Here is a 14468-nt window from a genome sequence, read left to right on the forward strand (position 1 = left end):
TTAAAGAGCTTGAGATTCCCGGGAGCATCCGGGAGGGAAGGGGCTGTGGCGTAAAGCACTTCCCTGAACCCCCTAACCCCCGCCGCACCCCACCCCACCCCACCCCGCTCTCCTCTCCTCTGCTCTCCCACAGCTTCCTGCCCCAGAGCAGCACCGGCCGCAGCAGCTCTGGGGTGGTCAGGGCAGCGCAGCTCTGCCACAGCGGGGAGTGGCTCCGACCGTGACCAGGGCCGAGGAGGGCTACTCTCAAACCGAGTGTGTGTGTGTGGAGGGGGGTTCTGGAATCTTAGCTCAGGGGCTTGTGTGTGTCAGTGTGTGTATTTATGTGTGCGTGCGTGTGTGTGTGTGTGTGTGTGTGTGTGTGTGTGTGTGTGTGTGCCACTGTGATTATGTTTGAGGAGAGTCTCTGCTGTGTACCCACAGGCAGGAACACACACGCAGGGTCAAGACCGGCCTCCCATCTCTAAACACACTCTAGTGCTTATGTGTGTTGCTTATGTATGTATGTCTGTCAGTCAGCCAGCACGCACGTGTGTATGTCTCTCTGCATGTGTGTGTGTGTGTGTGTGTGTGTATTTATGTATGTGTCTCAGAAAGAAAGGGCACAGCAGAGTGAAGGGTGTGTGTGTGTGTGTGTGTGTGTGTGTTGAGGGATGTGTGTGTGTGTGTGTGTGTGTGTGTGTGTGTGTGTGTTTGTTGAGGGGTGTGTGTGTGTGTGTGTGTGTGTTGAGGGGTGTGGGGGTTATTGGCCTGTGGTCACTCCAGGAGGGCGTGACTCAGTTTGGAGGTGGGGGAGGGCAGTGGGCAGCTCGGCTGGCATGTTGAGGAGAGGAGAGGGGGTGGACAGGTTATATTTGGCCGCGCTTAAAGACACAGAACCTGGGGCTGACCCGTAAGAATTCACACAGCATTCCTGGAGCGCACCGTGGTATGGAAACCCCAGCTGTAACCATGGTGCCACACCATAAACACAACGTATGGATGGAACTAGAGACTTTCATAGGCTCCCTAATGCAGTTGACACACAAACACACACATATACAGGCACACGCACACACACACACACACACATACAAACACACACTTCAGCACTGCTCCCCTGGTTCAGGCCTGATAGAGTTTCTCATGACATCATAGCATGGGCATGACACTGGGATCCTCTGACCGTCACAGCTGGCATGAGAAGACACTCCACTGGCAACATATCTCCAACTGCAGGGCACACACACACACACACACACACACACACATGCTGCACACACACACACACACACGCCACAACACACATAGAACACTATACAGGCTATAGAATCCAGTACTGCATGAAAACGCATGTATAATGTAAGCTGATATCGCCCCACACTAGCAGTGCCAGTAAGCATGTTCCCAAGAAAGACTGCACAATGTGCACCATGCAAGGACACACTTGTGTGCACTTCCAACCACACACTCACACACACACACACACACACACACACACACAATCTGGGCGACACAAAAATGTACAGAGTATTATTTTACACCAAGCCATGATCCCCCAGGGATCTCTCAGCCTTCACACCCAGCACACACAAACCACAAACACACTTACGCTCTTGCACACACGCACACACTCACACACACACACACACACACACACACACACACACACACACACACACACACACACACACACACACACACACACACACACACACACACACACACACACACACACACACACACACACACACACACACACACACACACACACACACACACACACACACACACACACACACACACACACACACACACACACACAGAGGGTCCTCTGTCACGATCACAACCCAAACACATACATGGTCCTGTGAGAGCTGCCCTGCGCTGGGACCCCTCCAATGTTATGGGAGTCTTACAATGAGAGGGTACCTCGCGCTGTGCTTTTACTAAAGATAACACAGCCTAGCACTCCATTTAAGCCTATGACAGGAACTCCGCTCCACCCTCGTCTGGAAAGCATAATAGGGCAGCACAGGGAAACACACACACACACACACACACACACACACACACACACAAAATGCCGACCAGAGGAAACTGTTGTGTTTTGATAAATCTTTCTCTGAAACTCCTCCCTGCACGTTCTCAAGAAGTCTAGATGCAAAGGCATTTAAAACGCCCCGAAACTTCCTCTACACCAAAATAAAAAGCCACGGTTCCTTTTCAACTGACAGCGACCGTATGTTTACACAGCACATGTATACACCAGCGTATACAAACAACACACACATATACAGTACAGGACCAATTATCAACACCGCCATCCTTTTAGCACAAACACACAGACACACACACACCTAGAGGTACCTCAGAGTAACCTCGCACAAACACATTCATCACAATGACTTCAAGAAACAATGCGGTACGCTTCCAAAAGCCTTGGCCAGGACTCCCCACACTGTAACTCCAGGCAAGTTGTGAATTCCTCAGGATGAGGAATACTGGTATATTATTACCATTTCATTTTCAGTCCATCCATCATTCTCACACAGAAGAGGATACACACACACGCACACACACACACACACAGACACACACACACACACACACACACACATGTACACTTACCATTATGGGGGGAGGACTCCTTGTTGTCAGCCACCTTCCTCAGCGCTGAGACGATGGCGTCTCCGGGAACGCGAGGGCTCTCCACATACTTGGGCTTTCTGATTGGTCCTGCAGTTGGTGAGAGAGACGCACCGACGGGCAGCGAGAGAGAGAGAGAGAGGGGGGGGGGGGGGAGAGAGGGAGAGAGAACGTGAGTGAGTGTGTGTGTGTGTAAGAGGGAGTGGGAGAGAGAGAACGAGAGAGGGAGTGCGGGAGAGAGGGAGGCAGAAACAGAGCAAGCGCAACAGAGCAAATGAGAGAGAGAGAGAGAGCAGGAGAGAGTGAGTGAGTAGGAAAGAGAGTGGGAGGGGGGGCGTCAGAGAGAGTGAGATGAGAGAGAAACCAGCAGAGAACACAGGGGGGTATCGAGAGAAAAAGAAAGAGAAAGAGAGTGAGAGTGAGAGAGAGAGAGAGAGAGAAAGAGATATGGACAGACACAGTGGAGGAAAGAGGAGAGGGAATTCTTGTTGGATTAAGTTTTTCCAGATGGGCTTTGGGGAGAGGGGGGAGAGAGAGAGAGAGAGAGAGAGAGAGAGAGAGAGAGAGACAGAGAGAGAGAGAAGTGTCCTGATGGGACGCCTCCTGTTCCCAGTGCTGATGGCAGCTCTGGTCTCCAGTCCCACCGTGCTCAGCTATCCCCATCCCACTCCTCTCTTTCGCTCACTCCCTCGCTCCCTCCTTCTCTCCATCTCTCATCCCTCGCTCACTGTGCCACAGCAGCCTGCACTGGGAATGTAAACTACTGCAGGAAACCACACCAATTAGCCTCTTAGGAACTAACAGAGAGACGCAGAGAGAAAGATATAGAGAAACAGTGTGTGTGTGTGTGTGTATGAGTATACTTGTGGGACATGTGCGGCTGGGTGTTTATCTGTGAATATCGGTCTATAGTAGCCTCCAAGTATCCGCTCTCATCAGGACATGCTGGTGTGTGTGTGTGTGTGTGTGTGTGTGTGTGTGTATGTGGCGGAGATAAACAGAGCATAAAGGAAGCACGAGGGAGAGAGACATGAGAGAGGGAGCAAGAGCGAGGCGAGAGAAATGGTGGCGATTCGTCTGAAAGGAAGAGGCTCTCCTCTCTCTCGTCTCTGGGGTCATCTCTGTCGGAGATATGCCTGACTGACCAGCCGACTGTCTACGGCTGCTGCTGGTTGGTGATGGGGAGTCTCAGGGGGCCGTGTGTCCACTCCTGAGCGGGCGAGAGCCAGGCTAGCGAGCGCCATGGAGCGCTACCACACCCCCCCCCCCTCCGCCCCTCTCCGACTGTCCTGCCCGCCCGTCTAATCCAGCCGTCAGCACACTGTACCTGTCAGACGCTTCTCTCCTTAGCAACCCGATGAGGGAGTGGGTCTGTGTGCGTGTGTGTCTGTGTGCATGAGTGGAAGTCCGTGCTTGAGCACTCATACTGTAGACACCCAGCTGGCAACGCATGGAGCTCATCGAGTCTGCGTGTCTCTGAACATGAGAGGAATGTGGAGCTCTGCGGATCTGCTCCTATGTGGCTCTGTGTGTGTGTATGTGTATTGTTAGTTACCAGGACTGTATGGAGCTGTTGGTTTGATGCACACAGTGCTGCACTGGCTCTTTACCACTCGGTCCTGATCCCTGGGCGCGCTGCACGACCAGCTCCTCAAACAGGGGGCTCCTGCTGGTCCTTTCTCTCGCTAGCAGCAGCGCTATCAAAGGCCATCGCTCAACAAGCCCTTTTCAAACACATACACACACACACACACTCACACACAGGCGCACATGCACACACGCACACACAGACACACACACACACACACACACGGCTGCCTGGCCCTCTGCACTCTGGCTCTACTCTCGCTCACGTATCCAAAGCCTCTGAGCTTTGACCAACACGAGCAGGAGGGCTGTGTGGTGCTGACGGAGGCCCGATTAAGCATGATGGCCAAGACGCGATAAGCTTTTCCCCAAGCCCTCCATTTTTTGTTTCCTTGAGTGAGAACAGGTTCTAATGAGCCCTTATCGTGTCGTTATAGGGGCCGCTTCAAATAGGTACGGACACGTGTAAATGTTAGATTTCACCCTCATTTTTTTACTTTGGCTTTATCCCCCACCCCCCCGCCTGGACACCCTTTTAAAACAGGGGGAGAGTGTCACTGGACATCTATAAAAGCTCTCAGCCGTGGAGCCCCTACATTTATCACAGTGCGTCTGGCTGAGGGAACATCAAAGGCAGAGCCTGCCATCCAACCTGTTTCAGACCTGACCAAATAAAGTCATGGAAGAAAGCCTCCCGTGGGCAATAAAGCAAGCCCTCGGCTATATGAGAGTGAAGGAGAGAGGGAAGGAGGGAGGGAGAGAGTGAGGGAGGGAGGGAGGGAGAGAGAGAGAGCAGAGTTATGGCTGCTCTTCTCCACCCTGTTCTGACCTCTGCTAACCTGCCTCTCCATGGCTCTAATCAGAAGGCTGTGTGAGCAGCCTGAGCCGTAACAACAAGATTAGATGGATAAAAAACCCAATTCTTTCCCCGGGACTCAGCGAGGGAGAGAGAGAGGGAGGGATAGAGAGAGTGTGAGAGAGAGAGAAAAAGAAGGAGAGAGGGAGAGAGAGAGAGAGCGCTGTGCCACGGCCAAGTCAGCGAATCCTCCAGCTGTGCAGTCCCACAATCAAACCCCCGGCGTTGGTGTTCATGCCTACGCCCGGCCACCTCTCCCTACCAGCCTCAGCTTGAATTGCACTGCCATCTATGGACTCCTCACTTGAAATGCATATCAGAGGGAGGGAGAGAGAGAGAGGACAGGAGGGAGAGAGAGAGTGAGAGAGCTATGAAACCCGCCGCAGCAATGGTTTGACATCAAACACCTTCTTTTAAAAAGGGGATAAAAGCAGTGTGGATGGGGGAAGCAGCAGCGAGATGCATGTGTCCTCATCTGAATATTCATGAGCAGGCAAACAGCAGACGTCAGTGAGCTAAACAAACGGGATAAACAAACACACACATGCCTGCACACAGACACACACACAGACACACACACACACACACACACACACACTGATGGTACAAGTAGATATGGGCGTGCTGCCACAAAACTTTGCTCTTATCTTCCTTATCCATGATCTAACCCATCTTATCTCTCCAATGTAGTCAATCTCATTTGGCTCCATTACACTGAATTGTCGTTAACCTGAGGTAGCATACCTGTGGCAGCTAAACCACGGCGTTTCGTGCATCAAGAAAAGAAAAAAAAAAGGTAGTTGATGAAAGTGTTGAAAGCTTTTATCACAAACCTGGTACTGTATTGTAGTCGTACAGTGGGCTCTCTTTCAGCGCTGATCCATTTAGTGCACAGCCATTCACAGAGCGAGATGAAGAAATCCACAGTGGCCATTGAATCACTCTGAAGCACTTACAGCAAGCAGACAAAACAGAGACCGGGCCGACGCTGATTCATCTGCCATGTGCAGTGATGGAGATCTCACAGGACAACAGGCGTCACTTGGCTCACTTAACCCGCTCAGCCCCAGACTGCCTACCCCACACACACACACACACACACACACACACACGCACACACTTCCGCTAGATTAGTTTACAGGCTGCTCAGAGAGTGAGACGGATGATGGATACTCCGACAGTTGCACTCTCTGGCCGTATCACTCTTTGACTAGTTAGCACACACAGCTCAAGTAAACACAGCAAGATTAGCTCATGCGTTGGACACTGCAAAGTTCACAGGTCTGCTCGCACAGCGAGAGGTGGACACTCCCTGCCCCCTGTTCTCTTTGCTGGAGCAGACGGTGCTCTTTCCGACGGACCCGTTCCTTATCTGGCGGTCCCAGCTGAGCGGCCCGTATTAATCTGCGGGCCGCTGGAAGCTCATCAGAGAGAGTCGGGCTGTTTAGCGCACTGCTCTCCAGCGGCGCTCACCCCGGCCCCCTTAAGAGGACATTTGGGCCGCGGCGCTCTGACTCAGCTCCCCCTCGATGAGCAGTCTGATAGTTCAACAAGCATGAAAATGGCCACAGAGGCACTTGGACTAGAGGCTGCATATCAAGCAGGCAATGTGAAATTACCCCACCACCACCACCACCACAACCACCACCACCCTCCACATCACTGTTGTTCTTTTCTCCAGCCTGCAGCTTCATTCTCTCTCCACCAACAACAACGTTTTATAGTCTACGACCACAGCACAGGCACAGACAAAGGATATGGCCCTGATCTGACAATGCAAAGCAGCATCACGGTTATATAGTGTCTATAGAGTCCATAGTCTGTAGTGTATAGACATCTATTAACTCACACGATCAGCCTTCTGTACAGTAGAGAGTACAGCTGGATGTAATATGCAATGCAGATCAGCCAATGAAGCACTGACTTTCAGCCCCGATTTGTAGATGTTTTAACGCTACCATTTCTTTTGCAGAGAACCAAGTTATTGCTCTCAGGAAAAACAAACAGCCACCGCGCTCTGTTTATGCAAGGCTGCTTGCCTAAGCTGCGCTTCTGTTTATCTAAGGATATCAGCTGGATAAATATCAATCCGGGAGAGCTGCAGAAGAGCTGCGGCACTAGACATTCCACCGAAGCGCCGAGAGATGGTATGCAGAGCTGGGTTTGCAGAGCGGGCAGCGGGCGGCAGGGCAGGGCAGGGCAGGGCGGCCTTGGGACCAGAGGGAGCCTCAGCAAGAGTGGGCTGGAGAGGATGGAGGCGGGAGAGAGGGGGACCAGACAAGGGCAGGCCAGGGAGGGGAGGAGGAGAGGAGGAGGGGAGGAGGGGAGGAGGGCCAGAGCTGCGGCTCAGACAGAGAGGGGAGGTGGGGACACAGACGACTGTCCGACTGGAGCTTCAGAAGTGCGCTCTGATCCAAACCAGAGCCTCACAAGCACTCTCTCTCTCTCTTTCCAAATCTCTCTCTCGCCCTCATACAAAAGCATCCTTTTACATATTGCTCAAACACAACCTTAATTCATGGGCAAAAGTGTCATTCCTAACATGCAGGCCTAACATATTCATAGAAACCACAACGTATGGCAGGCTGAACTTGATAACGTTGATGTGCATGTGGATTGTAGAGAATAACTGAATGTAGTGATTATGTCCGAGACCATTCAAATTCGCCCTGGAGGACAGATGACATTCTTGTGGCTGAACTCCTCGACTTCTTCACATTTGCCAGCGTCTCTCTGTGGTCAGAGGAAGCAAAGTCGAACAGGACAGACCTATGCTCCTCGTCCATCCCACACACACACACACACACACACACACACACACACACACACACACACACACACACATTTCACGAGCAAGCAGCACAAAACAGTTCAATGCCGCAACCTAATATATTCATTATGACGGAAAAATACAGTTTGAAATTCGGTTTCCGCGCATAAAAGATTCAGAGGAGAGTAAATCACGGAGGTGCTCTGGTCTTCCATTTCTCTCTTCGTCTCCTTCTCTCTCGCGCATGGTACACGTGCGGTCAGAGCCAGACACAAACCGCAGAGTGCCAATCTGTATTCTTCCCACTGGTCTAATCAACCTCCGACGCCCTCGTGGTTTGAAAGGCTTCCAGTGCAGGCTTTCTTAGGGAGCCGGGGCCGTATGCATTATGCAAATGTTCCCATGCTAATTCACTTTCATTCACAGACAAAATTATTCCTTGTAATGTAAGGCGCCGCTCTTTTTTTTCCTCACTCACTCTCTTTCTCTCACTATCTCTCTTTCTCTCTCTCTCTCTCTCTCTCTCTCTCTCTCACTTCCTCCCCTCCCCACCCAACCCTCCAACCCCCAACTTGAACAGTATGGGGCATCGCATGTCTGGCAGGCCTTTATGCATCTTTAATGGTTATCTCTGTTTTTCTCCCTCTTTACTCAAATTTTACAGGATGAGATTAGCGACTACACTGATCTCCAGCCGAGATAGCATGGTCTTGCATTCAGGAGCACATCCTTACTAAAACGCGTTGAAATATGTAGTATGAAGTATGCATCACAATGAGCCACTGCCATGGTAGCATTTCAAAATCTCCACAGGTGATCTTGACTAGTGCGCATGATTAGATAGATTTCAAATATGCTTCCAAAGGGCAGGTTCTTCGGTGACGTTGGGTTGTTTTCTGTCAGGAAGTGCCGCAGTCAGTCTGCAGTGAGGCACTGGGTTCGTGCTAAACTGCCGGAGTACTGAGAAGGGGAAAGAAACGTGTCAGGCTGTGAATGAGCCTTCACAGAGCCCCCTCTCTCAGACACCTCACAAAGGCCTTTATGTGCACAGAGTTCAAAGAGCGACGCCCACTAAATGGATCGGAGGACCCCGGGGGGTCTGGTGCCAACATCACCTGCTGACGGAAGTGGGTGGCGTGGCAGTGACCTCGGCGAAGACTTTCAAGTTTTTCAGACAGATAAAAAAAAAAGAAACTTTGATGTGGAAACGTTATTGCGTTTTTGCCGCCTTTCCTGCTGGAATAAACGTGGGTTTTTTATATGAGCACAGTAGAAGGCTTCAACTGATGCAGATTAGGAAAAAGAGGGCTTTTATGGATACCGGGCAATTCATGGAACTTTGGGGTCAGTTTCAGTCTGAATTGAAGGGGTTGGAGGTTTTAGGTCGGGCTGAGGGTTGGCAACATCCACAACGAGAAGAAATGAACATGGAGGGAACATGAGAAAGAACAGGCTGACATTCAGTGCAAACGAGTGGTTAGCCTTTGCCGAATACATCTCCATTCAATTTGAGGTCACGGAATGCCATTACTGCAGAATCGATTCACCTACAGGCAAAGATCCAACGTCATCCTTCACACACTAATAAAACACGGAGACAACCAGACATTGGCCTCTGAAAGTACCATCAGAATCCCATTGAAGGCCATCAGCCCAAATTCAAGATGAAATATGAATTAATTTCCTGTTGACATGAACTTAATGCTGCCACCGCTTGTGAGTACTGCACCAGTGGTCATCTAGTGCCATCTTCAACTCCTCTAATTCCCTGTCTGACTGCAGATATTAGCCGTTCATTCAAATCCTTATGTGCTCCTAAAATCAATAGTCTCCAAGGCAGACCAGTCCTAAACAAATCCATTTATCCCCCCAGATATCCCATTCGAGCTACATCCTCCTGTGAATTAGGAGAGGGGATGGGTCAATACATGTAACCCTAGGCTAATGGATAACGATGGCACACATTTAGACTGTGAACATTAACAAGTCAGAGACCTTTAAAAATGGGACTTAGTAACAGTCCAGTGATGACACAGACAGGGAGTCGGCACCCTGCTTTCACTCGCCGTGACAACTGAGCACGCCTGTCATCCAGAGGAGGGGAGTGCTGAGGGAGAGAGAGAGTGAAGAGAGGAGGGAGGAAAAAAGGAAGAGAATGACATGTAGTAGGCCTTCATCCTATTTGGGAATGGCAGATCAGAGGCCGCACACGCCATCACCCATCCTCTAATTCTCACAATTAAGACTCACACCAGCACACTCCACACAGCCACACACACACACACAAAACACCCACACAGAGACCGACCGAGAGCCGAGAGACCTCTCTCCAAAAAGCTACAAAAGCAAAGTGCCTACAATGCAAACAGACCTGAGATGAGATACTTAAAATTCTCCTCCCTTCACCTCCATGGACTCCGGGGCCAGTCAAATCTGCTCCATCCCCTTGACGGCATGTTCCCAGAACAGGGGCTTAAGGACACCGCGGGGTGCTACAGGGAGGGGAGGGGAGGGGAGGGGAGCGGGGGTGCTTTGAGCTGATCTGCTTAGAGCTGATGCGGATGAGAAACAAACCGCAGCTCTGTTCAACGCGCCTGACAGACATACAGATGAGTTACACTAGCTGCCTCGTTTGGAGCAGTGCTGAGTGTGACCTTTTTTTTAGGGGGGAGGACGAGGAGGCTGCAGCAAGTGTTTTGGATCGCGGACTGAGAAGAGGATAAGGGATGTGGGGACATGGGGGGTTCAAATGAGTTAAAACAGGATGCCAACCTCAGAACGACAGCGCCAGGGCTAAAAGAATCATTAAAACAGCTCCCCAAGTTAGGGAGCAGAGAGCAAAAAAAAAGGAAGCGGTTCAAAGGGGGCAACAGAGACATCAATCTAAAGCTGCCATTCATGCTGTCCCCTGAGGCTGTCTGCGCAACATCTGGCACGATGATATAGAAACGCTCTTTGACTTTGGCCAAGAGACGCAAACATACGTCCCTCCGCGGGCCCTTCCTTCCTCCGTCCTCTCCCCGTACACGCAGATGCTAAAGTGATCACGGGCTCGTCACGGCAGCCGTAAATACAGCGCTAACGGGTGGCTTTATGCGTCCCCGTGGCGCTCTGGCCGCCGGCCGAGCCGAGTATGGGGCAGAGCTGCGGCGCGCTCCGCGTCTCATAGGGCTGCTCGGTGCCCGAGATGGGGCGCTGGGGGGGGGGGGGGGGGGGTGGCGCTGCCGCCGCTTTAGAATGCAGCAGCGCGAGCGGGGCCAGCCAGCGGGACGGGCGACGGCACTGGCTCGCACACAGGGGCAGCAGGGACCCGCCATGCATTCTAATCTGGCAGGAGGGGAGAGAGGGAGAGAGGCGCTATCCGGACGCAGCTCAGAACAAACGGTCCCCAGGGTGCCATGCCGTGCGGTGCGGAGGAGGGTGGAGGTGGAGTGTGTGAGTGTGTGTGTGTGGGGGGGGGGTGAGCGTACGCGGCTCAGCACAGAGCAGCACTGTGACCTTGGGTGCCGGAGACAAGCCGGGACGTACAATGACCCGGTGTGACCAGAGGGGGTCAGTGTGGAGTCACCCGGCAGCCCCAGAGGTTGCAGAGGTTGGTGAGAGGTGGCAGAGTGGCCCCCGCAAGGGTCACCTCAGGACCCGTAAAAAACAACACACGCAGTAAACCAGAGGGTCCTGCTAAACACATGGCTCTGACTGCGATTCCCCCCCCCCTCCTTTTCTTCTCTGTTTCTGATCACACTCTCTCCCGCTCTCTTTCTCTTTCTCGCTCTTTTTTTTCATGTGTTCCACATCAAAGCCCCCATGCCAGCAGTGCGCGCTGCAGCCATTTGATGTGCCTGTAATTGGCTCCGAACATCTTTGTTTTCCAGCGCGGCTCCGGCGAGGCACGGGCCGCGGAGACGTGGGGCTGTTCTGCTCCGCTCTGCTCTGCGGCGTTGCTCCGCGGACGGCATGGAGCGCAGGCGGAGCGTGTCCGCGGCAGCGGGAGAGCACAGCTGAGGAACGCCAGATCAGAGGAAGGGAACCTCTGCGCACGCCGCTCGCAGGCGGAGGGATGGGGGGGGAGATGGGGGTGGGGATGGGGTGAGAGTCAGCCGAGGAGATGGTGGAGGAGTGCTGCTAGGGTGGAGGGGGGGGGGGGGTGGCAGAGTCACTTCATGCTGCTGATTTGGCCCCGAGACTAAACACATACACATGGAAAAAGATGTATACACACAAGCACACACATATTTGTACACACACACACACACACACACTCATCAAAACACACATGCATAACCACACTGTTCCCACACACACTCCCGACGAACCCACGCAATTTACACACATATGCAATCAGTCACACATCACACGCACAGACCCACAATCAGTCACTGTCTCTGGGCGAGTGGCTGAGGGGCCTCCATGAGTCAGCATGACTGGGATGTGTTGGGCTTGGTTTTGTTTACAGTGCATCGGTGCCCGACGATGGCATGACTCCTGCTAATGTCAGCACTCAGCCACGGTAGAAATCTCAGAGGCTGAGCTGAATTGAGGAGAGACTTACTCCTACTTTGTCAAGCTTTGCCCGGTGTTTGTCCCCTACATACTGGACCGGTAGAGACACGCTCTCTCGCTCTCGCTCACTCTCACTTCTTCCACGGCTTAGGGGTGGGGAGTTCCTGCATCTTTATGAAGTGTAGCTGTGAGCTCTCCCGCTGTTTTCAACACCTCCCTGAGAACAGGAGTGAATGATTCCCTCCTTTTCTTCCTACTTAAACACACACATACACACACACACACAAACACACCCATTTCCAGGCAGCTGCAATGACTTCTTCTCTCCCCATTCTCTGTGTGCCTTGCTGTCGTGGCTCTTTGTGAAAGTGTTTGCAGTGAACACATTCAGCCGTTCTGCCTCCTGGGCTCACTTCACCTTCAGCTCCTCTCCTCTCCTCTCCCCTCCTCCACCCTCCTCCTCCCCCACCACCCCCATGTGCTTCCTCAATGTGCTTTTGATCAGCCGTCTCTCTTTGATGCTTTTTTAAAAACAATGATGGCACATACTTTTACCTTGAGACAGAGAAGGTGGGGAGGGAGGCCAGGCAAGGAGCTAATAGGAACACTGTGAGCACGCTCTGAGATACGGTCAAGCTTCTTGGTGTGTCCTTAATTATCTCCATTTTTTCCAAAACATATCTGATTCAGCTTCCACCGGCTGACATTTTGTGAGGCGTTATGACTTTATGAACACTAGAAGACGAAGATGAGAAAAATGGATGACATTTATTAAAAGTTTGCTGAATCCGTTCAGTGACGGAGCTAATCGTTTGTACCGCTGCTGTTATTTCATTTGCGCCTCCGCATGTCCTCTGGAGGGAGCAGAATTATGCTATTCATCCTTGACTACAGAGGCAGATAGCATTCGGTCACAAAAGCTTGAGAAGGACACCACGAAGCAATCAAGTGCTTCTGTTTTATAACTTTTGACACCCGGTCAGGTCAGTCTGATTCCCGCACGTAACCTGTCTGAGACGGATATTAACCACGGAAGCATTCTTCAGGAGAGGAAACTGATTTAGGAAACAAACTGCACCCGGGGCAGTAACACCTCCCAATAAACGACGACCAAGGGGAAAAACAACACCAATTTCCACTACTTAAAGAACGTCTGAGTGGAAGCTGAACAACAAAAAAAATGGCCACACTTTGCCGTGCATTGCTTCCAGACGCGATAAGTGGGATAAACAGAGCAGGCTGGCCTCATTGCGAAGCTATCTCTCTCTAACACGCCCCAGACGGAAGAGGACAGAGGGGCCAAGGGCACAGACTAATTGTCAGTTCATGTCATGGTTTGGACTGGTTCAAAGAAGGCCCCCCTTCCTTCTCAAATCCAGAGCTGCCTCAGCACAGATGAGCCCCAGATGTGGGAGGGGAGGGGGGGGCGAGGTGACCATTCAAAGGCTTTCAATCCTCAGCGCTAAGTCCTCCGAAAACAAAGAGAGCGGCGCTTGAAATGGGTCCAGCTACAACTGTCTCCTTGCACTTTGAAGATCGCACAGCTGCTGACGGCTGTGTCCTTTAACGCCGGGAGAGAAGCGAAACAATCAGGACGCTGTTGACACACATGCTCCCCAAAGAGACAAGCCACCGGAGCGCACCGCAACAAAGGCCAGGAGATCTGGCAGCAGAGGGGAGAGAGAACCAGGAGAGACTCTTTAACAGAAGCTAACCAAATAGAGAGGCTTACACGGGAGAGAGACAAACACACATCCTCGTGTCTGCGCCCCCTCCACGCCCCGGCCAGCCACCAAACACTCCACTCACATGTGCACTACAAAGCCTAGGCCGCAAGCTGGAACGCGTACGTGCATACTTTATGGTCGGCATTATTTTCATAGACAACAGCACCTGGGAAACCAAGTACTTACAGTAAATAAGCCAACGACTCTAAAAAACCCCACAAAAACACAGCACGCTGGCAATTTGAGTTTACAGCCAAAAGAGGAGATTTTTTTTTCCGTGACGGCGGGCCGCTTAAGATCTCCCCCTGCGAGCTCAGTCGCACCTGCAGCAGTGCGATGAGCTGAGCTGAGCCCACACTAGCGTCTCATACTGTGCTTGGGGATGGTGGCACAAACCAGC

At 51.9% G+C, this 14468-nt stretch overlaps 1 protein-coding gene across 2 annotated transcripts in view; it reads right to left on the reverse strand.

The window, feature by feature from the left end:
- tanc1b (tetratricopeptide repeat, ankyrin repeat and coiled-coil containing 1b) overlaps window positions 1-14468 on the reverse strand; it is a 118646-nt gene that overhangs the window by 73890 nt on the left and 30288 nt on the right. For both annotated transcript variants that reach the window (XM_062534024.1, XM_062534023.1), the window contains exon 4: window positions 2611-2718. In XM_062534024.1, coding sequence (XP_062390008.1) covers window positions 2611-2718 — 108 coding nt within the window. The remainder of the gene's footprint in view (window positions 1-2610; window positions 2719-14468) is intronic.

The sequence above is a fragment of the Sardina pilchardus genome, chromosome 4 (genome assembly GCF_963854185.1).
Source record: "Sardina pilchardus chromosome 4, fSarPil1.1, whole genome shotgun sequence".
In the NCBI taxonomy this organism is placed as follows: domain Eukaryota; kingdom Metazoa; phylum Chordata; class Actinopteri; order Clupeiformes; family Clupeidae; genus Sardina; species Sardina pilchardus.